General features: G+C 48.3%; 1 protein-coding gene across 2 annotated transcripts; it reads left to right on the plus strand.

Annotated features, from left to right (window-relative positions):
* The first annotated feature begins 1104 nt into the window (after positions 1-1104).
* TRA2B (transformer 2 beta homolog) lies at positions 1105-26273 on the plus strand. Of its 2 annotated transcripts, XM_071565949.1 has the most exons (9): positions 1105-1287; positions 9575-9708; positions 18947-19109; positions 19889-20077; positions 20886-21001; positions 22828-22911; positions 24563-24625; positions 25163-25236; positions 25882-26273. In XM_071565949.1, exons 1-9 carry the CDS (start codon positions 1252-1254, stop codon positions 25890-25892), a joined length of 870 nt encoding a protein of 289 aa, XP_071422050.1. In that variant the 5' UTR covers positions 1105-1251; the 3' UTR covers positions 25893-26273. The 2 variants fall into 2 exon arrangements, with proteins under 2 accessions (XP_071422050.1, XP_071422051.1); XM_071565950.1 differs by lacking the exon at positions 9575-9708 and having other exon boundaries at positions 1106-1287.

The raw sequence follows: 26273 nt of genomic DNA on the forward strand, positions 1-26273 counted from the left end.
ATGTGTCCTGGGTTTATCCCTGCAGTCCTGGCCCTTTGCTGCGTGTGACACAAAACACCTGTAATCACAGAATCACAGAATGGATTGGGTTGGAAAAGACCTCTGAGATCATCAAGTCCAACCCTTGGTCCAACTCCAGTCCCTTTACCAGATCATGGCACTCAATGCCACGTCCAATCTGTGTTTAAAAATCTCTAGGGATGGTGAATCCACCCCCTCTCTGGGCAGCCCATTCCAATGCCTGAGCACTCTCTCTGCAAAGAATTTCTTCCTGATCTCCAACTTCAATTTCCCCTGGCAGAGCTTGAGCCCATCGTGCCCCCTTGTCCTATTGCTGAGTGCCTGGGAGAAGAGACCAACCCCTACCTGGCCAGAACTTCCCTTCAGGCAGTTCCAGACAGTGCTGAGGTCACCTCTGAGAAAAGGGGGTTGTGCCGCCTCTCTCTGGACACGTTTAATGCAGAGATAACCCCCGATGGCCGATGCTGTGCTGCCCTCGGGTGGGCGCGATAGAAACACCGCGCTCTGCCCTGCCCGCTTGGGCCTTGAAACTCAAACTCCCCTTGAAATCACCTTTTTAAGGGGTGTGGAGGGCGAAGGGCGTGGCCGAGGCCTCACCTGAGGGGCGAAGGGGGCGGGGCCTCACCGGGGCGGGGCTTCACTGGGGGCGTGGCGTTCTCCGCAAGGTGAGCGACGAGGGGGCGTGTCCCTCACCTCACCTGCGGGGCGGAGAGGGCGGGGCTTCACCTCCAGGTGAGCAGCGGGGCGTGGCCTCAGCGGGGGCGTGGCCTTCTTGGCGGGAGACACGGCATGGGCGTGGCCTCACCAGGGGTCGGGGCGTGGCTTCGACTCAAACGGGGCGTGGCCTTTTTGGCGGGAGATCGGCAGGGGCGCGGTCTCACACAAGGGGGCGTGGCCTAATCGCAGGCGGTGCCGCGGGGGCGTGGCCTAGAAGCAATTAAAACTATTTGTGGGCGTGGTCAAAGGGGCGTGTCTCCTACGATTACATCGGTGTGTGGGCGTGGCCTCAGCGATGGGCGTGCCCTCCCACCAATCAACCGGTTTGTGGGCGTGGCCTCATCGGGGGGCGTGTCCGGCGCGGCGCGCGCGGCCGGGCGGTCGCGTCACTTCCCGTGCGGACGGCGCTGTGGCCGGTCACGGCACGGCACTGTCGGTGTGGTCGGTGCGGTACGGTCGGGTCGGGGCGGCGGCGGCGTTGGGAGCGGGCGTTAGGAACGGCGGGACGGGACGATGAGCGACAGCGGGGAGCAGAACTACGGCGAGCGGGTAATACACGGAGCCCTTGCGCGCTGCGCGGCCGGGCCCCTCCCTCCCCACTCTCCCCCAACCCGTTCCTTTCACACGCGCGGCCTCCCGTGCGGGCGGCGCGGCCGCGCCCGTGTCCGCCATGCCGGGTGTTGGGGCCGCTCCCCGCCGGGCCGATGGCGGGGCCGCTCCCCGCGTGAGGCGCCGGCGCCATCTTGGGCCGGGCCCGCGCGCCCGGGAGGGACAAAATGGCGGCGCGACCCTGAGGGAGCTCCGGGCCCAGCGCGGCCCAGCCCGCTCTCAGAGCCCGGCACGGCCTAGCCCAGCCCGCCCTCCGAGCCGGGCCCGGCACGGCCTAGCCCAGCCCGCCCTCAAGAGTCCTCCGAGCCGGGCCCGGCACGGCCTAGCCCAGCCCGCCCTCAGAGTCCTCCGAGCCGGGCCCGGCACGGCCTAGCCCAGCCCGCCCTCAGAGTCCTCCGAGCCGGGCCCAGCACGGCCCAGCCCGCCCTCAGAGCCCCCGCAGCCGGGCCCAGCACGGCCCAGCCCGCCCTCAGAGCCGGGCCCGGCACGGCCTAGCCCAGCCCGCCCTCAAGAGTCCTCCGAGCCGGTCCCAGCACGGCCCAGCCCACCCTTAAAGCCGGGCCCGGCACGGCCCAGCCCAGCCCGCCCTTGGAGCCACCAGAGCCTGGCACGGCACGGCCCAGCCCACCCTCAGAGCCGAGCCCGTCCCGGCACGGCCCAGCCCGCCCTCAGAGCGCCCAGAGCCGGACCTAGCATGGCCCAGCCGACCCTCAGAGCTGAGCCCGGCACGGCCCAGCCCACCCTCAGAGTCCTCAGAGCCGGACCTAGCACGGCCCACCCCATCCTCAGAGCCGAGCCCGGCACGGCCTGGCCCAGCCCGCCCTCAGAGTCCTCCGAGCCGGTCCCAGCACGGCCCAGAGCGCCCAGAGCCGGTCCCAGCATGGCCCACAGCCGGTCCCAGCATGGCCCAGCCCGGCCCAGCCCGCTCTGTCTGGCCTGGCGTCCGGGCGGCCCGGGCTCTCATTAAACTCCTTAATGGAAGGGACCCCTTCGCTTTATGAGATCTGCTGTAGATGTTTAAACCTCACAGTTCTGCAAGATCTCGCTGTCCGGATGCCTTTCCTACTAACCCCCAAGCACATGAGTTCTAATCCTCCCGTGTGTGATGCCCATCTGCAGTACTATTGACCTGTAATAGCTGCTTTTTGTTTAGTGGATCAGCTTTGTCCTCCTTTTAGGGCTTTAACTTCGGACATTGCTCTGTTTTGGGGGGTTATTTTTAGCCTAATTCTGACTTCTTGCTGCAGCATCGGAGGGGGATGTGGAGGTGTGAGGAGTTAAATTTTAAGCTGAAGGTGGCAAAAAATCTTAAAAATATAGTGATTTTGAGCAGTGCTTTCCTTAGAATATGTTTTTTTTTCTTATTAATTCATTATAATAAGGTGTGAGATAAAAGAGTTTCTACTTCCAGAGAGGTGAGGTTAGAAAATCCTGGTCTCCAGGAAGTTAAAAATGGGAATAAATGGTGAAATAGAGGGATTAAGGAAGAGCCTTGTGCCACCCTCAGTATTCTTTTATTGTTCCTGGCACTGGTGTGTTTTAATTATTTGCTCAAGGTGGGTATTTGTGTGTTTGTTTTTTAAAAAAGTTGCTTGAATTGCTGTGCGAGTCAGAGTGGAAAACAATTCAGCCAAATTTCCAGCACAACCCGCGTCGTGTTTTCGGTCAGAATGAGTGGAAAGATTGAAACTTTTAGAGCAACTTCGAGAAAGTTTTATAGTCTTTGTGCAGGATAATTGGGGCAGGAATTGCTATCACGCTGATTTATTAAAAAAAAAACCAACTAAACCTTTTACAGGCGGGTTTTGCCAAGGCTAAAAATGAGTTTTGTCTGAACTTTTGTGACTCTTAAATAGGTGAGTTGTAGACAATGGACATGTTTGTAGAGCTAAACCCAAAGAGTTCCAGGCCTGCTATTCCAGACTGGAGCAGGGATTGGCTTTCCCAGTGCTATTGCCAGGGATTTTATGAGGTTTTTTCTCTTATTTAAGGTTTATATTTTATTGATCCAGCGACTTTTCTCCTTTTCCAAGCTGAATTTGTGCAGAGCAGGGTCAGTGTTTGGGGAAATAATCTGGGATGGGACTTTACAACTGAAGCTGTTCCAAGTCCAGGAGGGAATTGTGCTCCTAACAAAGAGTTCCTGCTCTCTCTCCCTTCTCCTGGTTTTCCTCCAGACAGTCTGAGCTGCATCTTTTTTATCCCGGGGCACTTTTGGGAAATTCCAAAGAAATTCCAGGGGATTTTCCCACCAAAGGGATTTGCTATTTCAGCAGCAGCACAAACTTAAACTGGCTCTTATGTCCCTTTTTTTAAAAAGAATAAGAAAAAAAGGCCCTACTTGAACTCTCTTTTGCAGGTTAATCTCCATAATGGGGCACTTTGTGACAGAAGGAATTAGGAATTATTAAATATCGATAAACTAGAAATTATTAGATATCGATAAACTATAAATTATTAAATATCGATAGATTATAAATTAATAAATATCAATAAACTATAAATTATTAAATATCGACAAACTAGAAATTATTAAATACCAATAAATTATTAAATATCGATAAATTATAAATTAGTAAATATCGATACACTAGAAATTATTAAATACCGATAAATTAGAAATTATTAAATATCATTAAATTATAAATTATTAAATATCACTAAATTATAAATTAGTAAATATCAATAAACTATAAATTATTAAATACCGATAAAATATGAATTATTGAATATCGATAAATTATAAATTGGTAATTATCGATACACTAGAAATTATTAAATACCAATAAATTATGAATTATTAAATATCGGTAAATTATAAATTATTAAATATCGCTAAACTAGAAATTATTAAATACCAATAAATTAGAAATTATTAAATATCACTAAATTATAGATTATTAAATATCGATAAATTATTAATTAGTAAATATCAATAAACTATAAATTATTAGATACCAATAAATTATAATTTATTAAATGTCGATAAATTATAAATTAATAAATATCAATAAACTAGAAACTCTTAAATACCAGTAAACTATAGGTTATTAAATACCAATAAATTGTGAATTATTAAATATCGATAATTTATAAATTAGTAAATATCGATAAACTATAAATTATTAAATACCAATAAATTATAAATTATTAAATATCACTAAATTATAAATTAGTAAATATCGATAAATTATGAATTAGTAAATATCAATAAACTATAAATTATTAAATACCCATAAATTAATGAATATTAAATATCGATAAATTATAAATTAATAAATATCAATAAACTAGAAATTATTAAGTACCAATAAATTACGAATTGTTAGATATCGATAAATTATAAATTAATAAATATCGACAAATTAGAAATTATTAAATATCGATAAACTAGAAATTATTAAATATCAATAAATTATAAATTATGAAATATCGGTAAACTATGAATTATTAAGTATTCAGATACAGAAAATACCTCAGATCCTGTCACTGAGCTGCAGCTTTGGGTTGTTTGCATTGAAGTTGTTCTCATGGGATTCAGGCCTGGAAAAAGTCTGGTTAAAGGGAAAAACAGAGTGTGATCCTGTGAATTAATTAATTCTGGTGGGGATGGGTTGATGAGTGATCAGAAACTGTTCCATACGAGTCAGGGGGGGTTTTGTGGGGGGTTTTAATCAGGGTGACTTGCACGGTGTAAATGCTCAATTTGCAGGTTCCTTACAAGGTATTTTACACACCCATTTTCCAAAGTGGTGATTTTTGTTACTAAATTGTGGGAGAGGGAGGTGTGAGGAGCTCAGAACTGACAGCCCCAAGGATGGGTCAGCCCCTGTGTCCCACCTGTACCTGCTGGCACCTCATCTGAGCCCTCGGGGGGCTGGTTCAGTCCCCAAAGCTGCCAGGAAGGTTTGGATTTCCTGTTGGATGAACTCCCTGCCATCCTGGGGCACTGAGGAGCCCCCAGGGCACTGCCAGAGTGGCTGGTTCAGTCCCCAAAGCTGCCAGGAAGGTTTGGATTTCCTGTTGGATGAATTCCCTGCCATCCTGGGGCACTGAGGAGCCCCCAGGGCACTGCCAGAGGGGCTGGTTCAGTCCCCAGAGCTGCCAGGAAGGTTTGGATTTCCTGTTGGATGAATTCCCTGCCAGGCTGGGGCACTGAGGAGCCCCCAGGGCACTGCCAGAGTGGCTGGTTCAGTCCCCAAAGCTGCCAGGAAGGTTTGGATTTCCTGTTGGATGAATTCCCTGCCATCCTGGGGCACTGAGGAGCCCCCAGGGCACTGCCAGAGGGGCTGGTTCAGTCCCCAGAGCTGCCAGGAAGGTTTGGATTTCCTGTTGGATGAATTCCCTGCCAGGCTGGGGCACTGAGGAGCCCCCAGGGCACTGCCAGAGGGGCTGGTTCAGTTCCCAAAGCTGCCAGGAAGGTTTGGATTTCCTGTTGGATGAATTCCCTGCCAGGCTGGGGCACTGAGGAGCCCCCAGGGCACTGCCAGAGGGGCTGGTTCAGTCCCCAAAGCTGCCAGGAAGGTTTGGATTTCCTGTTGGATGAATTCCCTGCCAGGCTGGGGCACTGAGGAGCCCCCAGGGCACTGCCAGAGGGAGGAACCCCTTGGGGGGCTGGTTCAGTCCCCAGAGCTGCCAGGAAGGTTTGGATTTCCTGTTGGATGAATTCCCTGCCAGGCTGGAGCACTGAGGAGCCCCCAGGGCACTGCCAGAGGGGCTGGTTCAGTCCCCAAAGCTGCCAGGAAGGTTTGGATTTCCTGTTGGATGAATTCCCTGCCATCCTGGGGCACTGAGGAGCCCCCAGGGCACTGCCAGAGGGAGGAACCCCTTGGGGGGCTGGTTCAGATTTCAATTTCTTGTAGAGTTTGGAAAGCTGTGAAAAAAGGGATGGCTGAGCTTTCCCTCTGAGCTCCCTCCAGCACAATCCTGAGCTGGGGATTGTCCCTCAGGGGTAGAAGAGGCAAAAACAGTCGGGTTTTTGTTGGATTAGTTGCAAAATTCCACAGTGGAAAGGTCAAGGAATGTGGAGTCAGCTCAGAGACACCTGGAACAAAATAATGTTGCACCTGCCTTGAGGAAAACAGGTGGAAACACATGAATTTATAGGTATTTATGGTTATAAAAGCCCTAATACTTTTATTTCTCTATATCTTAAATCTGTAACTTGCATTCCTCTGAGGAAAAACTGGAACTCGTGGCCATCCCACACTTCCAGCTGCTTCTGTCCATGGAAACCTTTCCCTGCCCACTGTCCCCCAAATTATCCTGTGTGTGACATTCCCTGCTCTTGGAGGGCTGGAACATTCCTTAGGAATGTGCTCTGGGATGCTCCAAGTACCAGCCCTGCAGTTCTTTCTTCTGGGAAGAATCATTTGGAAACAACAAGCCTGGAGTTGGGGAATTCCACCCGAATTCCAGGAATGCCTGATGGAACTGTCGGGAAAGATCAGGGGATCTGATGGGGCTTTAAATTCACTCGGGATTAGCAAAAAATGATGGTTTTTAATGGTGGCACCAGCAGGATAAAGGAGGGTCTCCCTTCCCTCTTCCACTTGGCACCTCGGGGCACAATTTGGCTTTTTTAAATAACTCAAAATTCACAGAGTGACAGAGCAAGAAGTGGGGGAAAAATACAAAGGAGAACAAAACCAGATGGAGAAACTCCAGTTTTTAGTGAGTTGTGAGTGACTTGTGTGAACCCTCAGGGGAATGGGGTGTAAATAAGTTTGGAATGCTGCAGATTCCTGGTCTGTGGAGTTTGGGCAGTGGGAATTTCCTGGGATTTGGGGTGGGAATGGTGAAAACTGAGACATTTTGGGGGGTTTTACCAGTCTTGGTAATTCCTGGAGTGAGTGAGGAGCAAAGAATTCCTTTGAGATTAGAATAAAGAATGTCAATCCTGTAAAATGTGGTGGATTGAGGGATGATCTGGAAACAAAACGTGGATGTTTAAAAATGTCTTGAAGTCCAAAAGAGGTAAATAAAAACGATTTGATAGATGGTTGTCTTAAGGATTTTCCTTCCCAAGTTTCTGCTCAGCTCCTCTGTCCAAACTCCACATTAACACAGGACAGCAAAGATTGCCTGAAAAATGTACCCAGTGGGTGAAGACTCACCAGTTCTGTCCTGATTTCTCCAAAGCTCTGAGAGGGGTTGGGGTGTATTTGGGGGTGTATTTCCTGCTTCCCTCCCTCCCTTCCCGTGTTTTTCCTGTCCTTCCCAGCCTCACACCTCCTGGTTTTGGACATGGCCCCTCCTGTCTTGCCCACATTTTGTCATTTCAGGTGTTTTTCCTCACATGAAGAGCTGCTGGGTTTGGGTTTTAGTCCTGCCTCAATCTTAATTTGTCTCACTGTTTAAAAGAGCTACAGCTTCTTGTGGCTGAATTAATGCCTTAACTCAGAACTCACCTCTGTGGTGCTTTTCCTTTGGAAGGTAGTTATGGATTGAGGTGAAATTTCTTAATTGGAACTCTAATTACTCCTCAGTCTTGGCCCTGCAGGTCAGTCTGTGTAGCAGCTCTAATTACAAAACCTTAAACATTTGGGAAACAAGTACAGCCTTGACAACTTGAATTATTTCTGTTGCTCTTGCAATTAATTCCAATCTGCTTTCTCCTGTAAGTCCTTCCTGCCCACCTGTGTATTGTAGGGCAGGGAATTGTGAAGAGCCAACATTGGTGTGAGTTGTGTGGAAGTGGTTTAATCACGATTAATTTGGGGTTAGCAAATGAATTTCTGAATGTTCACTCCAGGATTCCCATCAAGTGTTCAGGTTTAAGGGATGTTACACAGCTAAAACAGGGGATTTGGGGGCAAAATCTGCTACTCTGGTGTCATTAGTGATTGTTTTTCATCAGATTTTACACTAAATATGAAACTGTTTTTAGGAAGAAGTAGAATTTTTGCTGACTTTTAAATTTTCTCTAATCCCTTGAAATAAAGAATCCCTTCCAGCCTGTCCAGGTGTTCAGGGCACGTGACTGAAGCTGAGCATTGCACTGATTTAAAGATAAAAATCCACAAGTTGAAGCCACTAATTAGGTTCTATCACTACCAAAGCAGATTAGCAGCAAATCAGAGCAGGTTGGGGTGTTATTCCAGAGCCTGGGAACGGGGGGCACCTTTGGGTGATGGAAAATGCTGCTTTCCATGGAGACAAGAGGGGCCTGCAGGTGTCACCCTCCCCTGTGCAGGCAGCTGGGGGGGGGCTGTGCTCAGAAACCTCCACAAATTAACATTTGGGGGGGCCCAAATTAAGATAATTAGAGTTGATAATTGCAGCTCCTTGAAGGCCCAACCACGCTGTGCTTTCTGCATTCAGGCCGTGGCCACGGCAGGACCTTCCTGGAGTCACTTCTTGGTGATTTTGTCTCACTGTGTGGCTGATGGTGAAAATTCCTTTGATTTCCTGGTGCTGCAGTCCCTCAGTGGGTGCTCAGCTGTTGCAGTGGCTGTGACATCCAGGCATAAATAGCAAATTCAGGTGCTTAGTGCTGAGTTAAACTGAGTTCAACTGAGTTGACTGAACCTGTTGATAAAATCGTAGGGCTTTGGTAGATTCAATCCTTAAACTGCATTTATAGTAAAAATCCACAACACATTTTTTTTTTCTAGTTTCAGTTTTGGCACTAGATTTTATCCTGGAGTTCTTAAATATTCTTCATCCTGTTCTTTTTCTATTAAGGTTAATGTTGAAGAAGGAAAATGCGGAAGTCGCCATTTGACAAGTTTTATAAATGAGAATTATTTGAAGCTCAGGAATAAGTGAAGCTGAAATTTGAAAAAAAAGAAAGTGAATGCATGCTAATTATCAGACCAGAAGTCCCACTTGTAGAATATTGAGCAATTTGTGTGAAGTGGGGAAGATGAAAGAAGTCAGAATTTGAAACGGAAGAATGAAGAAAAGGAATAAAAATGAAGTTAAGATAAGAAGTAATCTGGAATCTGAAAGCACTACGCTAAGTAATTACTAGTCTGTTTCTGTGTCCCTGTATATTTTGCTAAACATGCATGCATTATCTGTTTAATAGCCAAGTACATGCAGGGTAAAGAAGTGTCTACCAGGGAAAAAAAAATAAACCTCCTTAACCATCTCGGCAGCGCTAACGCCGACTGCCCGGACACGTAGCTCTGAATATTTACCATTGCTTTCACTGGAGCTTGTTTGCAGCCAGCAGGGCAAGGAGGAGCTGTGTCCAAATCAGGCTTTCGATGTCTGCGTGCAGGAATCCCGCTCTGCCTCCAGAAGCGGCAGTGCCCATGGCTCTGGCAAGTCGGGGAGACACACCCCTGCGAGGTCCCGCTCCAAGGAGGACTCCCGGCGCTCCCGCTCAAAGTCCAGGTCCAGGTCCGAGTCCAGGTGAGTTGGCTGCTTTCAGATCCACCTCTGAACCCAGGGGAGTTGGCTGCTTTCAGATCCACCTCTGAACCCAGGGGAGTTGGCTGCTTTCAGATCCACCTCTGAACCCAGGGGAGTTGGTTTCCTTTAGATCCACCTCTGAACCCAGGGGAGTTGGTTTCCTTTAGATCCACCTCTGAACCCAGGGGAGTTGGCTCATTTTAGATCCACCTCTGAACCCAGGGGAGCTGGCTGCTTTTAGGTCCAGCTCTGAACCCAGGGGACTTGGTTTCCTTTAGATCCACCTCTGAACCCAGGGGACTTGGTTTCCTTTAGATCCACCTCTGAACCCAGGGAAGTTAATTTCTTTTAGATCCACATCTGAATCCAGGGGAGTTGGTTTATTTTAGGTCCATCTCTGAACCCAGGGGAGTTGGTCTCTTTTAGATCCAGCTCTGAACCCAGGGGAGTTGGCTGCTTTCAGATCCACCTCTGAACCCAGGGGAGTTGGTTTCTTTTAGATCCAGGTCTGAACCCAGGGGACTTGGTTTCCTTTAGATCCACCTCTGAACCCAGGGGAGTTGGCTGCTTTCAGATCCACCTCTGAACCCAGGGGAGTTGGTTTCTTTTAGATCCAGGTCTGAACCCAGGGGAGTTGGTTTCTTTTAGATCCAGGTCTGAACCCAGGGGACTTGGTTTCTTTTAGATCCAGGTCTGAATCCAGGGCAGTTGGGTCCTTTTAGGTCCAGCTGTGAATCCAGGGGAGTTGGTTTCCTTTAGATCCAGCTGTGAATCCAGGGGATTTGGGTCCTTTTAGATCCAGCTGTGAATCCAGGGGAGTTTGGTTTCTTTTAGATCCAGCTCTGAACCCAGGGGACTTGGGTCCTTTTAGACCCACCTCTGAACCCAGGGGAGTTGGTTTCTTTCAGATCCACCTCTGAACCCAGAGGAGTTGGCTCATTTTAGGTCCAGCTCTGAGTTCAGCTGAGTTGGCTGCTTTTAGATCCACCTCTGAACCCAGGGGAGTTGGCTGCTTTCAGATCCACCTCTGAATCCAGGGGAGTTGGTTTATTTTAGGTCCATCTCTGAACCCAGGGGAGTTGGTTTATTTTAGATCCACCTCTGAACCCAGGGTAGTTGGCTCATTTTAGGTTCAGCTCTGAGTTCAGCTGAGTTGGTTTCTTTTAGATCCAGCTGTGAATCCAGGGGAGTTTGGTTTCTTTTAGATTCAGCTGTGAACCCAGGGGAGTTGGGTCCTTTTAGGTCCAGCTCTGAACCCAGGGGAATTGGTTTCTTTCAGATCCACCTCTGAACCCAGGGGAGTTGGCTCGTTTTAGGTCCAGCTCTGAGTTCAGCTGAGTTGGCTTCTTTAAGATCCAGCTCTGAATCCAGGGGAGTTGGGTCCTTTTAGGTCCAGCTCTGAATCCAGCTGAGCTGGCTTCTTTTAGATCCACCTCTGAATCCAGGGGAATTTGGTTTCTTTTAGATCCACCTCTGAACCCAGGGGAGTTGGTTTCTTTTAGCTCCACCTCTGAACCCAGGGGAGTTGGTTTCTTTTAGCTCCACCTCTGAATCCAGGGGAGTTGGTTTCTTTTAGCTCCACCTCTGAACCCAGGGGAATTGGTTTGCTTTAGCTCCACCTCTGAACCCAGGGGAGTTGGTTTCTTTTAGCTCCACCTCTGAACCCAGGGGAGTTGGTTTCTTTTAGCTCCACCTCTGAACCCAGGGGAGTTGGTTTCTTTTAGCTCCACCTCTGAACCCAGGGGAGTTGGTTTCCTTTAGCTCCACCTCTGAACCCAGGGGAGTTGGTTTCCTTTAGATCCACCTCTGAACCCAGGGGAGTTGGTTTGCTTTAGCTCCACCTCTGAACCCAGGGGAGTTGGTTTCTTTTAGATCCAGCTCTGAACCCAGGGGAGTTGGTTTCTTTTAGATCCAGCTCTGACTCTGTAGGGGTAGCCCCTCAGTCCCAAGCAGGGGGGCACCACGAATGGCAATCCAAAGAGCTCAGGCACAGCAGGCATCAGAAGGCTTTGATCAGGAGGCTTACAGGAGTTTATTCAAGATAGTTACACAGACAGTTCATAGTAGTAGCAGCAGTAGAAGTTCCTAGTAGATGATCTAGTTCTAGTAGGTCTAATCTCACTCAGTGACATCCACACCTTTTATATCCTCTCACATCCAACATGTCATGACATTATTGGCCAGCCCATTCACCTCACATGCACCAAAGCCTCTCATTGGCTACAAGCCACCACACACACCCCCCAGGTAGCTCTCCTCTCTTAAAGAAAGGTGCACTCCAAACAGCTTTCCTTAAGGGATGCACTTACAGTCACCCCTACATCAATGCATGTGAGTTGGCTCCTCTTACCTCTTCCTCCTCCTCACAAGTCACATGGTCATGTCAGAGGTGACATCTGGCTTGGCTGGTTCTGCTCCCAGAGCTCTGAGGTGATCTGTGCACATGGAGGGCACAGAGGGGCAGCAGTGGCTTCAGCACTGGCATTTCTGCTGCTTTTCCCAAGAGTCAGCTGTGTGGGTTGTTATGGTTTGAGCTGGCACAATGCCCACTGCTCAGTACACAGTCAGAGGGTTCCCCCCAGGGAGGAGGAGTGAGGGGGAAACAGAAATGAAGCTTTGAAATGGTGAGGGGGGAACAGAAATGAAGCTTGGAAATGGTGAGGGGGAAAACAAATGCAGCTTTGAAATGGTGAGGGGGGAAAAGAGAAATGAAGCTTGGAAATGGTGAGGGGGAAAAGAGAAATGAAGCTTGGAAATGGTGAGGGGGGAAAACAGAAATGAAGCTTGGAAATGGTGAGGGGGAAACAGAAATGAAGCTTGGAAATGGTGAGAGGGGAAAAGAGAAATGAAGCTTGGAAATGGTGAGGGGGAAAACAGAAATGAAGCTTGGAAATGGTGAGGGGGAAACAGAAATGAAGCTTGGAAATGGTGAGGGGGGAAAACAGAAATGAAGCTTGGAAATGGTAAAGGGGGAAAAGAGAAATGAAGCTTGGAAATGGTGAGGTTTTTATATTTACACAGAAAAGAAGAAAACTTAAAGCAGAATATGATATGACACGTATTGAAAAAGAAATAACACTTCCACCGAGTTAGTAACTCAGATTCCAACCACCCAAATCTCAGAAAACCTCCCAAAAACTTCCCGAGAAACCTCCCAGTAAGAGAGAGAGAAATTAACAGGAAAATGGTCACCTCTTTAGATAAACAACAGCAGGGAATGGCCTGATCTCAGCAGTCAGGGCAGGAGCAGGGACCGAAAGAGACAGAAACTCCTCCTCCCTCTTATTATACCCCTTGACACTTCTTGATGATGTCAGATGATATGAAATACCTCCTTGGCTGCTGAAGTCAGGTGATGTTTGTCCCTTCTGTGTCACATCCTTTGAGGCCTAAATGGCACCTATACTGAAACTAAGGCCCAAACTACCACAGTTATCCACTCTGGAAGTGCCTCCCTTTTAGCTCTTGGAATGTTGGCTTGTTTCTGAGCAGGGAGCAGCAGGATCTCTGGATCTCAGTTTCCCTGTGCATCAGCAGGTCATGCTGGTGTGTTAAGTTTCCTGGTATTCTGGAGTAGTTAATGTAAAGCTCTGGAGATAAAGGTGAATTTCACAGACCTTTTCAATACATTAAAAATTCTTTGCAGAGAGAGTGCTCAGGGATTGGAATGGGCTGCCAAGAGAGGGGGTGGATTCCCCATCCCTGGAGGTTTTTCAACTGAGCTTGGCCATGGCACTGAGTGCCATGATCTGGTAAAGGGACTGGAGTTGGACCAAGGGTTGGACTTGATGATCTCAGAGGGCTTTTCCAACCCAATCCATTCTATGATTCTGTTTCTATGGATGTGGCACTGAGTGAGAATCCACCATGTCTTGATCCAACCCTACTGTGATCACCAGCCCAGGGCACGGAGTGTCCTGGGCTGGTGATCACAGTGGGTTTGGATCAAGGGTTGATGATCTCAGAGGTCTCTTCCAACCCAACTGAGAAGAGCAACGAGACTGGAGAAGGGACTGGAGCACAAGTGCTGTGGGGAGAGGCTGAGGGAGCTGGGGGTGTTCAGCCTGGAGAAGAGGAGGCTCAGAGGTGACCTCAGCACTGTCTGGAACTCCCTGAAGGGAAGTTCTGGCCAGGTGGGGGTTGGTCTCTTCTCCCAGGCACTCAGCAATAGGACAAGGGGGCACGATGGGCTCAAGCTCTGCCAGGGGAAATTGAAGTTGGAGAGCAGGTGGAAATTCTTTGCAGAGAGAGTGCTCAGGCATTGGAATGGGCTGCCCAGAGAGGGGGTGGATTCCCCATCCCTGGAGGTTTTTCAACTGAGCTTGGCCGTGGCACTGAGTGCCATGATCTTGTAAAGGGACTGGAGTTGGACCAAGGGTTGGGCTTGATGATCTTGGAGGTCTTTTCCAACCCAATCCATTCTGTGATTCTGTTTCTATGAATGTGGCACTGAGGGAGAATCCACCATGTCTTGATCCAACCCTACTGAGAGAATCCACCACGTCTTGATCCAACCCTACTGTGATCACCAGCCCAGGGCACTGAGTGCCCTGGGCTGGTGATCACAGTGGGGTTGGATCAAGGGTTGGACTTGATGATCTCAAAGGTTTTTTCCAACCCAATCCATTCTATGACCTTGAAATTTAACAGTCTGGGAAGCTTTAAATAAGCCATTTTTCCAAGCTCCTCAGAAGAGTTGTGGAGAAAGTAACATGGCAGCACAAACATGCACTGTGATTGTGCCTTTTGCACTGAATTCTCTCTCCTTGCCCTCACCTGCCAAACCAGCAGGGTCAGAGTTGCCCTTAAAAGAGCAGCCAGGTGAGTGCTGACTGCACAAATACGTGTTGATAGTTTCTTTCCTTGTTTTTAGGCACTCAGGTGAAAAAAAAAAGTGGGTTTTAGCCAGGGGGGTTCCAGTTGTTCACAGCATAGTTTTTATGTTTTTATTTTAAGCAATGGATTGCCAGAGCCAGGGGGCAGGATGGTAACTGGGAGATTTGGTGCTATTTGCAATCACAAACACTGTGTTAGATCTTGTAAGATCAAAGCAAAAGGATTTTGTGAGAAGGAAAATGGTTGGGAGGTTTTGACAGCAGGAGAACAAGGTTTATTGTCTAATTCAGGCACAGTCACAAGTGTGAAATCGTGCACTTGGCAGTCCCTGGAGTGCAGGAACAATGTGTCAAATTAAATTAATAAATCCTTGGTAGAGTAGCACTGTTGCAGAGTATGGAATTGGAGAGAGAGCTCTGGAAGTACCAGCAGAGAGAGGGAGGGATAGGGCAGCTCAGGAAGGGTCTGCTCCCAGATCCTGCCCAAGGCAGAGAGCTCAGGGCTCAGACTGTGCTCTCAGGCCTTTGCCCAGGTGGGTTTGAAGGCTGCAAAACACCTCTGGGAATCCTTTTAACTTCAAAATGAAGTCAGGGCCCTGCCCCTTAATCCATGACCCTGGGGAATCCATCCTAAAGGCACCACATTCCCACTTGCAGAGTAACCACAACACAGTATACAAACTGTCCAAGATCCTGGAGAAGCAAATACAAGGTGGAGAGTTCACAAGAAACCTGGCAAATCATTTCCTTTTACAGGAAATCAGTCTTTAAATAATACCCTGGCAACTGACTTTATAGTTTTGGATGACCAGAAGTAGAGGTTTGACTACCAAGGCTTCCTGAGCATTTAACAGCTGTCTTGAAATGCCTGTGGCTGGAAATACTGGAATTGCAGAGCAGAGTTAATGTTTTGTGTTGAGGCACATATTTAGAAACCATGTATTTAATCTCTCCTCAGTCCTGTCACACCTTGGGATGTGCTCAAGGGGCTGATCTTTTAAATCTGGCTCTCCCCAGAGAAATAACTCTGTTAGAACTTTGATGTTTTTTTGGTAGTTTCTGTTGCAAATGTATTTTTGAGTTACCAGCTTTATAAATTAAACTTTGATTTGGGAACCAACCTGTGTCCTGGTGTTTTTATCAGTTGGGTTGTGGATACATTTGATGTAAAAATCTGGTTTTATTGAAGTGTGCAGCTCATTATCTCTGTTTGGTACCTGGAATATCAGCTCTGTGGTTGCCTTAATTTTTCCTGTATCTGGCTGAAACATGGCTGTGTGCATGTGTGGAAATTCTTTTATTATTATTACTATTTCAGTCCTTTTTACTGTCTTCCCAGCTTCAGGGAAGTTCTCTCCTTCTTTTTTTTTCTTTTTTTTTTATTTTCTGTTGCCAAAAATAATGTTTTCTTTCCAAACACATAGTTAGAAGTGCTGTAATGGGATATTCTGAATTAATTTCTCCTGCTCATGGAGTCATATTTCAAGTTGAGCTCACCTGGCTCAGTGCTGGTGAGGTTAGAGGTGTTTTTCCAGGAGCTGTGTCCTGCAGTTTGGCTGTCTGGTGACACCTGGGGGGAAATCCTGGCTGTGGAAGAAGCTGTTAAATGCTCAGGAGTCAGAACTGTTGAAGTTCAGAGCTTCATTCAGACCAGGATAGTGGTGGTGCTGTGGAACTGGAGGAGGGACATCTAAGACACAAGAGCTGAAAAAGAACAATTACAGTGTTAATTGCACCCTTAGCCTTGCAGGGATTTTCCTTGGGAGTGCTGTGGAATGCAGGGGGTTATTCAGCAGGCCAAGGTCAGGGGGAGTATCCCAGTGTTCCTGCCCAGCTTTTCCACGAGGATTGGCTGTGCTGGGAGGGTTTGGGAAAAGGAATGGAAGTGTCCACAGAGCTTGTGCTGTCAGAAGACATTTCTGGGGGGAAAAATAAGGGAGCAATTGCACTTTTGCCTAATTACACTTGGGAGTGTGAACATGTAAACATTCAACTGATGTTAAACAGGTAGCTGAGCTCCTGCAGCTTAATTTCTGTGTTAAGATCTGTTCCAGGGGGGGTTGCCAGCCTTCCCCAAGTGGATTTATTTTTCTGTGCTGTTCAGAGTGTCCCCCACTGCAGCAGTGCAGGCTTTATATTAAGTCATATTTACTCCTGTTCCCTTTGTCTGGTAAGTTTTAAAAGAAAGCCACACCATCTGGTTTTACCTAAACACTGAATATTCTAAGCAGTGCTGTGTCAAACCAAGAGAGCCTTGTTAAAGGAGTTAAAGGATGACTGAAATCAAGGGGAGGTTCCTGCTCTGCAGTAAAAATGCTCTGGGAGCACCTGCAGGAATCTGATAGTAAAGATGTAGCACAGAGTCCTCCAAGTAGTGACTGAGTACGTGGGATTGCAGAACTGTGGAGAACGATGGGTTGAGATGTTTGGGACTGCAGGACCCTGGAGAATGATGGGTTGAGATGTTTGGGACTGCAGGACCCTGGGGAATGATGGGTTGAGCAGTTTGGGACTGCAGAACTCTGGAGAATGATGGGTTAAGATGTTTGGGACTGCAGGCCTCTGGAGAACGATGGGTTGAGATGTTTGGGACTGGAGAACGATGGTTTGAGCAGTTTGGGACTGCAAGGCCCTGGGGAACGATGGGTTGAGCTGTTTGGGACTGGAGAACAATGGTTTGAGCAGTTTGGGACTGCAGGACCTTGGGGAATGATGGGTTGAGCAGTTTGGGACTGCAGGACCCTGGAGAATGATGGGTTGAGATGTTTGGGACTGCAGGACCCTGGAGAACAATGGTTTGAGATGTTTGGGACTGCAGGACCCTGGAGAATGATGGTTTGAGATGTTTGGGACTGCAGGACCCTGGAGAATGATGGTTGGGGATGTTTGGGACTGCAGGACCCTGGAGAACAATGGTTGGGGATGTTTGGGACTGCAGGACCCTGGAGAACGGTGGGTTGAGTAGTTGGGGACTGCAGGACCCTGGGGAATGATGGGTTGAGCAGTTTGGGACTGCAGGACCCTGGGGAATGATGGGTTGAGATGTTTGGGACTGCAGGGCTCTGGAGAACGGTGGGTTGAGATGTTTGGGACTGCAGGACCCTGGGGAATGATGGGTTGAGCTGTTTGGGACTGCAAGGCTCTGGGGAATGATGGGTTGAGATGTTTGGGACTGCAGGACCCTGGAGAACGATGGGTTGAGATGTTTGGGACTGCAGGACCCTGGGGAATGATGGGTTGAGCTGTTTGGGACTGCAGGGCTCTGGAGAACGATGGGTTGAGATGTTTGGGGCTGCAGGACCCTGGAGAACAATGGTTTGAGATGTTTGGGACTGCAGGACCCTGGAGAACGATGGGTTGAGCTGTTTGGGACTGCAGGACCCTGGAGAACGATGGGTTGAGCTGTTTGGGACTGCAAGACTCTGGAGAACGATGGGTTGAGATGTTTGGGACTGCAGGACCTTGGGGAATGATGGGTTGAGCTGTTGGGACTGCAGAACCCTGGAGAATGATGGGTTGAGCTGTTTGGGGCTGCAGGACCCTGGAGAACGATGGTTGGGGATGTTTGGGGCTGCAGGACCCTGGAGAACGATGGTTGGGGATGTTTGGGACTGCAGGACCCTGGAGAACGATGGTTGGGGATGTTTGGGACTGCAGGACCCTGGAGAACGATGGTTGGGGATGTTTGGGACTGCAGGACCCTGGAGAACGATGGTTGGGGATGTTTGGGACTGCAGGACCCTGGAGAATGATGGTTGGGGATGTTTGGGACTGCAGAACTCTGGAGAAGGATGGTTTGAATAGTTTGGGACTGCAGGACCCTGGAGAACGATGGGTTGAGCAGTTTGGGACTGCAGGACCCTGGGGAATGATGGGTTGAGCTGTTTGGGACTACAGGACCCTGGGGAATGATGGGTTGAGCTGTTTGGGACTACAAGGCCCTGGGGAATGATGGGTTGAGCTGTTTGGGACTGCAGGACCCTGGAGAACAATGGTTTGAGCTGTTTGGGACTGCAGGACCCTGGGGAATGATGGGTTGAGATGTTTGGGACTGCAGGACCCTGGAGAACAATGGTTTGAGATGTTTGGGACTGCAGGACCCTGGAGAATGATGGTTGGGGATGTTTGGGACTGCAGGACCCTGGAGAACAATGGTTGGGGATGTTTGGGACTGCAGGACCCTGGAGAACGGTGGGTTGAGCAGTTGGGGACTGCAAGGCCCTGGGGAATGATGGGTTGAGATGTTTGGGACTGCAGGGCTCTGGAGAACAATGGGTTGAGATGTTTGGGACTGCAGGACCCTGGAGAACGATGGGTTGAGCTGTTTTGGACTGCCTGATGTGTTTCTGGAGGGTTGAAGCCCCCAGACAAAGCCAGCAGTGCCCTTTCTGTTCCCCCCACAGGTCTAGGTCGAGGAGGAGTTCCCGCAGACACTACACGCGCTCGCGCTCCCGGTCGCGCTCCCACAGGAGGTCCCGCAGCAGGTCGTACAGTCGCGACTATCGGCGCCGGCACAGCCACAGCCACTCGCCCATGTCGACCCGGAGACGGCACATCGGGAACAGGGTATGTCAGGAACATCCTCTGGGGTTTGGGCTGTACCCTGAGAAATACAAAGGGGTGTTGTGGAAGGAGCTGTGTGTCCCTCTAGGTGTGATTGTCTGTCAGCAGGTGGCCCAACACGAACCTCAACCCCATCTTTGGTGTTTCATCTTGGGGCTCTTGACTGGGCCCCTCAGTTCAGGCAAGAGATTGAGGGGCTTGAGTGGGTCCAGAGAAGAGCAACGAGGCTGGAGAAGGGACTGGATGTGGCACAAGTGCTGTGGGGAGAGGCTGAGGGAGCTGGGGGTGTTCAGCCTGGAGAAGAGGAGGCTCAGAGGTGACCTCAGCACTGTCTGGAACTGCCTGAAGGGAAGTTCTGGCCAGGTGGGGGTTGGTCTCTTCTCCCAGGCACTCAGCAATAGGACAAGAGGGCACGTGCTTAAGGTCTGCCAGGGAAAGGTTTAGGTTGGATATCAGAAAGAAATTCTTCGCAAAGAGTAATCAGGCGTTGGAATGGGCTGCCCAGAGAGGTGGTGGATTCTCCAACCCTGGAGGTGTTTAAGTTCAGACTGGACGTGGCACTGAGTGACAATCCACCACATCTTGATCCAACCCTACTGTGATCACCAGCCCAGGGCACAGAGTGCCAGAGTGATCACAGTGGGGTTGGATCAAGGGTTGGACTTGATGATCTCAGAGTCTTTTCCACCCCAGCTGATTCTGTGATTCTATGACAGTCACAACTTGCACTGCAAATGCAACCAATTTTACACCAACACCTGCCTGTCTGTCCCTTCCTGTAGGCAAATCCCGACCCCAACTGTTGTCTGGGAGTGTTTGGGCTGAGTCTGTACACGACAGAGAGGGATCTGAGAGAAGTTTTCTCCAAGTATGGGCCGATCGCTGATGTTTCCATCGTGTACGATCAGCAGTCGCGGCGCTCCAGAGGCTTTGCCTTCGTGTACTTCGAAAACGTCGAGGATGCCAAGGAGGTGGGTTGGGGTGCACTGTGGGTATGGGCTCTCAGTTGCACAGGTGTGTATTCTGTCACCTGGGCAGGCTCAGGGCCTGAAAACCACTTGGCATCTCACAATCATGGAATTTGGGCTTGGGAGTGCTGCAGAATGAACAGGGTATTCTGTCCTCACCCAGTACAGAATCCTACACCAGTGCCAGCCCTTGCTTTGTGCTTATGGGCTGGAAGGAAACCTCTGACTTGCATAAATCCCACTGCTGACCATCTCCAGTGTCTTTGTTCTATATCTGACATGGAGGCTTCTGTGTGGGGCTGGAGCTTTGGCTGTAGGTCCTGCTCCTTGGCAGAAAAATCCCAAACCACAATTGGTTGGCATTTTTTATTTCAGACAATTATAACTGATACTCTTGAATTCAAGGTTCTGGTAGGCTTGGAGGATGTATTTGAACACCTCAGTGCTGTTCTTCCCACTTGTAAATGCTTCACTTCATGTTGTCTTTTTGGAGTAGTTATATCTCCCTACATCAGCATGTTCAAAGGTTCTTCTTAATCACATTAGAGGCACTGCAACAATTGTTAAATGTTGTTTCTTCCAGGCTTTTAATGCCATGTAAGTCACATTTTCTAGTGGTTACTGACATTTACAAGTACAGCTGGTCCACAGTGTCTCAGAGTTTATGTTCAGTGCTACATATAAAGTGTGAGTGAGACTGACCTGCCTCCAGACTAAGCCATTTTAGGACTTACTTTATCACTTAAAGCAATGCTTAGAAACCTGCTGGAAAAGCTCATGCTCACAGCTAATGGTTTTCATCCTTCCATAGGCAAAGGAACGTGCCAATGGGATGGAGCTGGATGGAAGGAGGATCCGGGTAGACTTCTCCATAACGAAAAGACCTCACACACCCACCCCTGGAATCTACATGGGAAGACCCACTTAGTAAGTTACCTGTGTGGGGATTTTTTTTCCAAACAGGTACAGGATGGGATTAATTGGCTTGTGTTCTCTAAGAACTGTTCTGTTTCCCCTCTAAGACACCTGATTCTGAGTGCTTTTCCCAGTTAATCAGCCTTTTGCCTCAGCCCTCTGTTTCCAGCTCTTTAGATTCCAGAAATCTACAGTACAGTTTGGGTTTTTTTACAATTTCTCAATTATTTCAGGTAGTTGTTCCTGTCCTTTGCAAGAGTGAATGAACAGGTGCTGATTGAGCAGCTGTGTGGTGGCTCCATTAATACTTGGCATTACCAGTTTGCCCTGTCCACACAGTACACTTCTGACTTCCAGTTGCCAAGAATGTAAATTGTTTTCCCAAGTCCTTGCCCAGCTGATTCCCCAAGACTCACAGCTCATTGGTGGTTGTGTTGATGTGTTGAGACTGCAGGTGATTTTTGTAACCAGGAATTTCATTCAGAAGGAAGGAGTGTCATGTTAAAGGGAGGAGAGGCAGAAATACAAACATTTCTATTCTTACCTGTATAAATAAAAGTTATTAGCTATAAGTGCCCTCAGAGTAATCAAAGCTTTATGAACCCAGCACTGCCTGCTGGACTCTGGGCACAACACAGGCTGGAAAGATTTTGGACTCCCCTATGAGGACCACACTTCAGCCAGGGAGAAATTATTAGCAATAAGCACCTTCAGACTATCAGATCCTTGTGTTTCCCAGCACTGTCTGTCAGCACACAGGTTGGAAGGGGTTCTGACCTCTGCTATTGAGGCAACACTTAATAGCAAAAAAGGAAAAGAAAAGAACCTTTCTCCCAAAATAACATGTATTAATACAGGTCAGTGACAATGACTATGTGGGTCACTCAGTCAGTGATAACATTGAGCTGCAGGATGGTACAAAACACCCCAAAGACACCAGCACAACACACATTTCAAGGGCCACCCCAGCAGTGTCCCACTCCCAAGACAAACTGAACTAACAGAGGATCACTGAACAGAAACGCAACAGTTCAACACCCCCTGTAAACACACTCAATAACCCAAAAGAAAAGCAGCAGGAAAAATAGAACCACTTCCCATTAACACACATACACCCAGTGAGCTGTAGCAAATTATGATTAATAAGGTATAAGAAAATAAAGTAAGAATTCCATGGCTTTCCCCTGCAATGTTGATGGAATGGGGAAGACAGGGAAGCTCGTAGGTTGCCCTCCCAGAGGTGGAAGTTTTTCTCCCCAAGCTGCAGTTAAACTGCACTTCTTTTTATATCTTTTTTTTTTATTTCTTCAGGTGTTTGTGTGACTAAAGTCAATCTATTGGGGGGGTGATGCAGGTGCCTGAGCGGGGTGGGCCCTTGAGCAGTCCTGGAAGGTATGCAAAGGAAGGACCTGCTATTTTTTAGCACTCCATCCTTTGTTAAGCTTATCAGTTTGAAAGCCTTTGTTCTCGGCCAGGAGCACCCCTGCGGGGCGGCTGAGGCGTTTCCCTCAACCCATCAGGCTTATCGGGGGCCATTCCTGCACAGGGAGCTTGCTCAGAGTTCCAAGTGAATGCAGAGTGGTCACAGCATGGAATTCCTCATGTGCCTGTGGTGCTGAGAGGTTAAAGGTTTCAGAGCAGAGGGGAAAGGAGCTGGCCAAAAGTTTTTAATTGGTAAAGTAGTTCTGTTCCCACTTGGGAAAACAAAAGTGCTCCCAGTCTTTCATCTGTGAGAATGGGAGGTAACAACATATAACCCAGTTCAAACAGTGTGAACTGACTGCAGACCATGTTAATGTGTAATACCTGATGAAATACAACTCCCTCTCACTCCCCAGCGGCAGCTCACGACGGCGAGATTACTACGACAGAGGCTACGACAGAGGCTACGACGACCGCGACTATTACAGCAGGTCATACAGGTGAGGTGCCTGCAGTGCTTCCCTGCCTTGGGAACGGCTGGCTCATCTGCCTCAGCCAGGCTTTTCATCTACACAGCATCACACAAGAGTTAAGAGCTTTGCACTCACTGACATTCTGGAATCTTCCTGGGAAATCTCCACAGAAATGACTGCCCAGTATAAATCAGATTGGTCAGCCTGAGAAATACTTGATGGGGTTTAACCTGTGGTGTGACTTAGCCCGTTATGTTTTCTTAGTCTGCATTGAGAGTGTTTTGTGTGTTCTGATTTTAGAAGTGTCTTTTGTTGGTTCATCTGTTAGTACTGAAATGGTGCAGATCTGAAGGGAAGTTCTGGCCAGGTGGGGGTTGGTCTCTTCTCCCAGGCACTCAGCAATAGGACAAGGGGGCACGATGGGCTCAAGCTCTGCCAGGGGAAATTGAAGTTGGAGAGCAGAAAAAAATTCTTTGCAGAGAGAGTGCTCAGGCATTGGAATGGGCTGCCCAGAGAGGGGGTGGATTCCCCATCCCTGGAGGTTTTTCAACTGAGCTTGGCCGTGGCACTGAGTGCCATGATCTGGTAAAGGGACTGGAGTTGGACCAGGGGTTGGACTTGATGATCTCAGAGGGCTTTTCCAACCCAACTGATTCTATGAGTCTGTGATCCTGTGGATGTGGCACTGAGGGAGAATCCACCACGTCTTGATCCAACCCTACTATGATCACTCTGGCACTCTGTGCCCTGGGCTGGTGATCACAGTGGGGTTGGATCAAGACATGTTGGATTCTCTGTCCCTGGAGGTGTTTCAGAGGACACTCAGTGTCACATCCAGTCCCTTCTCCAGCCTCGTTGCTCTTCTCTGGCCCCGCTCCAGCCCCTCAATCTCTTGCCTCAACTGAGGGGCCCAGAACTGAATACAACACTCAAGGTGTGGCCTCCCCAGGGCAGAGTCCAGGGGAAGGGTCACTGCCCTGGGCCTGCTGGCCACGCTAGTTTGGATCCAGGCCAGGATCCCCTTGGCCTTCTTGGCCACCTGGGCACACTCTTGGCTCCTGTTGAGCTTCCTGTCCCTCAGTCCCCCCAGGTCCCTCTGCCTGGCTGCTCTCCAGCCACTCTGTGCCCAGCCTGGAGCACTGCAGGGCTTGGGGTGGCCAAAGGGCAGGACCCAACACTCTGTAGACTAAAGACTTAACCTTAAAACCAATCACCAAACCACTACTAGAGAAGACTTTAAACTTGTTTTAGTCTCCTGGTACCACTTTGCTGATCTAAATCAGTAGAGGTGCCAGTCCAACCACTTCATATGAATGCTACAGTATGTTGTTCCTGTCGTTTATAAGGGAAGTTGTACCACAGTTCTTGTTTAAACGTGGCTGTGAAGGGATAAAAGGTTGAGGTGTGGGTTTTTTTCCTGCTTCCACCTTGGAATCAACATTTTTGCTTGGAGTAGTGAGTTGATCTTTTTACTTCAAAAAAATAAATAACTAAAAAGGGTTGTCTTAAATGGGTAAAAATGAACATAATGAAGTCATTCAGCATCATCCAGGGTAGGAACCAAGTTTTTCTTGTCTGGACGTCATTTTCTTACCCTTGGTGATGCTTTTTGCTTGTACAGTGAACTTTCTGTTTATTTTTTTGATATTTAAAAGTCTTTCTGCTTTTCTCTTCACAGAGGAGGAGGTGGTGGTGGAGGAGGAGGCTGGAGGGCTGTCCAGGACAGGGATCAGTTCTACAGGTATTTACTGAATTCCTGGAACTAGGCAAGGAAACACAGAACTTGGGAATGCCTGGATTGGGGGAGTGGGGATTTGGGGCCTGGAACTTTGGAGGGCCTGGATTTGGGGGTGGGTTGGAGAGTCAAAGAAATCTTCATCTTGGGCAAATAAATCTTCATCTTGGGCAAATAAATCTTCATCTTGGGCAAATAAATCTTCATCTTGGGCAAATAAATCTTCATCTTGCACACATAATTCAGACTAAAAATTAAGGTGGTGTTACCTGTCTTGTCCTGCTCGTTTGGGATGCTCCTGACTTGAAACTAAAATCACATGTAGGCAAATTGTGAGGGCAAGAGCTTGGACAGGTTGAGGGTCAAAAATAATATTAGACCTGATCTTAAAAAAAGAAAATTCAAGTCTTTGTTGTGATACACCCTAGAAATGTTGCTCAGCTCTTCCTGTGCTCCTTAGCATTCCCAGGAGCAGGATGGGGTTAGAGGTATCCACACAAAGCTGGGTTTAACAAGGGAGTGTTTGTGTCACCCCTTTGCCAGGAGGAGGTCGCCATCTCCGTACTACAGCCGGGGGGGCTACAGATCCCGCTCCAGATCCCGGTCCTACTCACCTCGTAAGTACCTGTGGAATCATGGAATGCTTTGGGTTGGAAGCTGGAATGAGCTGTTGGTTAAAACTTGGTTGTAATAACACCAAGGTGATGGGTTCAGTCCCCTCTGTGGGCCACTGACTTGAGCTGGACTTGATGATCCTTGTGGGTCCTTCCAGCTCAGAATAGTCTGTGAAGCTCATCTTGTGCCACCTCCTCCCATGAGTGGGAACACCTTCCCCAGCCCAGGTTGCTCCAAGCCCTGTCCAGCCTGGCCTGAACTAGGCCTGGCCTAATCCCAAGAGTTCACATCTCAAAAGCAAATTGCCCCTTTCCCTGAACCTCTTCTGGGCTTTGTGTCCGTAAGGATTGACTTTGGTTTGGTTATTTTATTGAACCACAGTTCCCTTGAAGGTTTCATTGAGCAACTGGCAACCTTGAGGACAGAGCAAATAGTAGTTTGGGGGGGAAATCAATGAGATACCAGCACCTGCTTTGAGTCTGAGGTCCTGCTCCTTCCTCCAGAACTCTGTTAGCAGGAGCTTGGTTACCTTCAGGACATGAGGCCCTGAATTTGATGCAGGTTTGAAGGGTGGCAGTGAGTTTAGTTACAGATCTCTCAATCCTTGATTCTGACAATGTATTTACAGGGTTTTTTCTCTCTTCCAGGTCGCTATTAAAGCATGACACGTAGAGGAATTTTTAGCTACAGCCTTTGCAAGTTTGTGGACAATATTTTTTATTGTCTCTTCTGTTTAACCAAGTGACAGTGCCTAGTGAATTAGGTGACTTTTACACCTTTGATGAAGATGACTTCTGTGGTGTTCAGTGCTGTTTCATTCTGCATATTTGTGTAGTTGGTGCTTTGTTTCCACTTGTGTTTTGAAGAGAGTATGTTTTGCATGTATTTTTTTAGTCTCCATTTTGACTCCTGAAGGGTTTCTATTGTAAAGACAAAAACTGTGCAGTTTAGTTTTTTCTACTGATTCCAAATTCCTCCCAAGATCCAAACCTGTGTAAAATGCTTTCCAAAAGTGAAAAATAAAACAAGAGGAAGTTTG

Source organism: Pithys albifrons, chromosome 11 (genome assembly GCF_047495875.1).
Source record: "Pithys albifrons albifrons isolate INPA30051 chromosome 11, PitAlb_v1, whole genome shotgun sequence".
NCBI lineage: Eukaryota > Metazoa > Chordata > Aves > Passeriformes > Thamnophilidae > Pithys > Pithys albifrons.

Bases quoted from the DNA above. Each gene is read 5' to 3' on its own strand.
- TRA2B (XM_071565949.1), top strand. From the start codon at position 1,252: ATGAGCGACAGCGGGGAGCAGAACTACGGCGAGCGG. The intron at 9,709-18,946 runs GTGAGTTGGCTG...TTCCCCCCACAG, and splicing joins AGGTCCAGGTCCGAGTCCAG to GTCTAGGTCGAGGAGGAGTT. The intron at 24,626-25,162 runs GTATTTACTGAA...CCCCTTTGCCAG, and splicing joins GACAGGGATCAGTTCTACAG to GAGGAGGTCGCCATCTCCGT.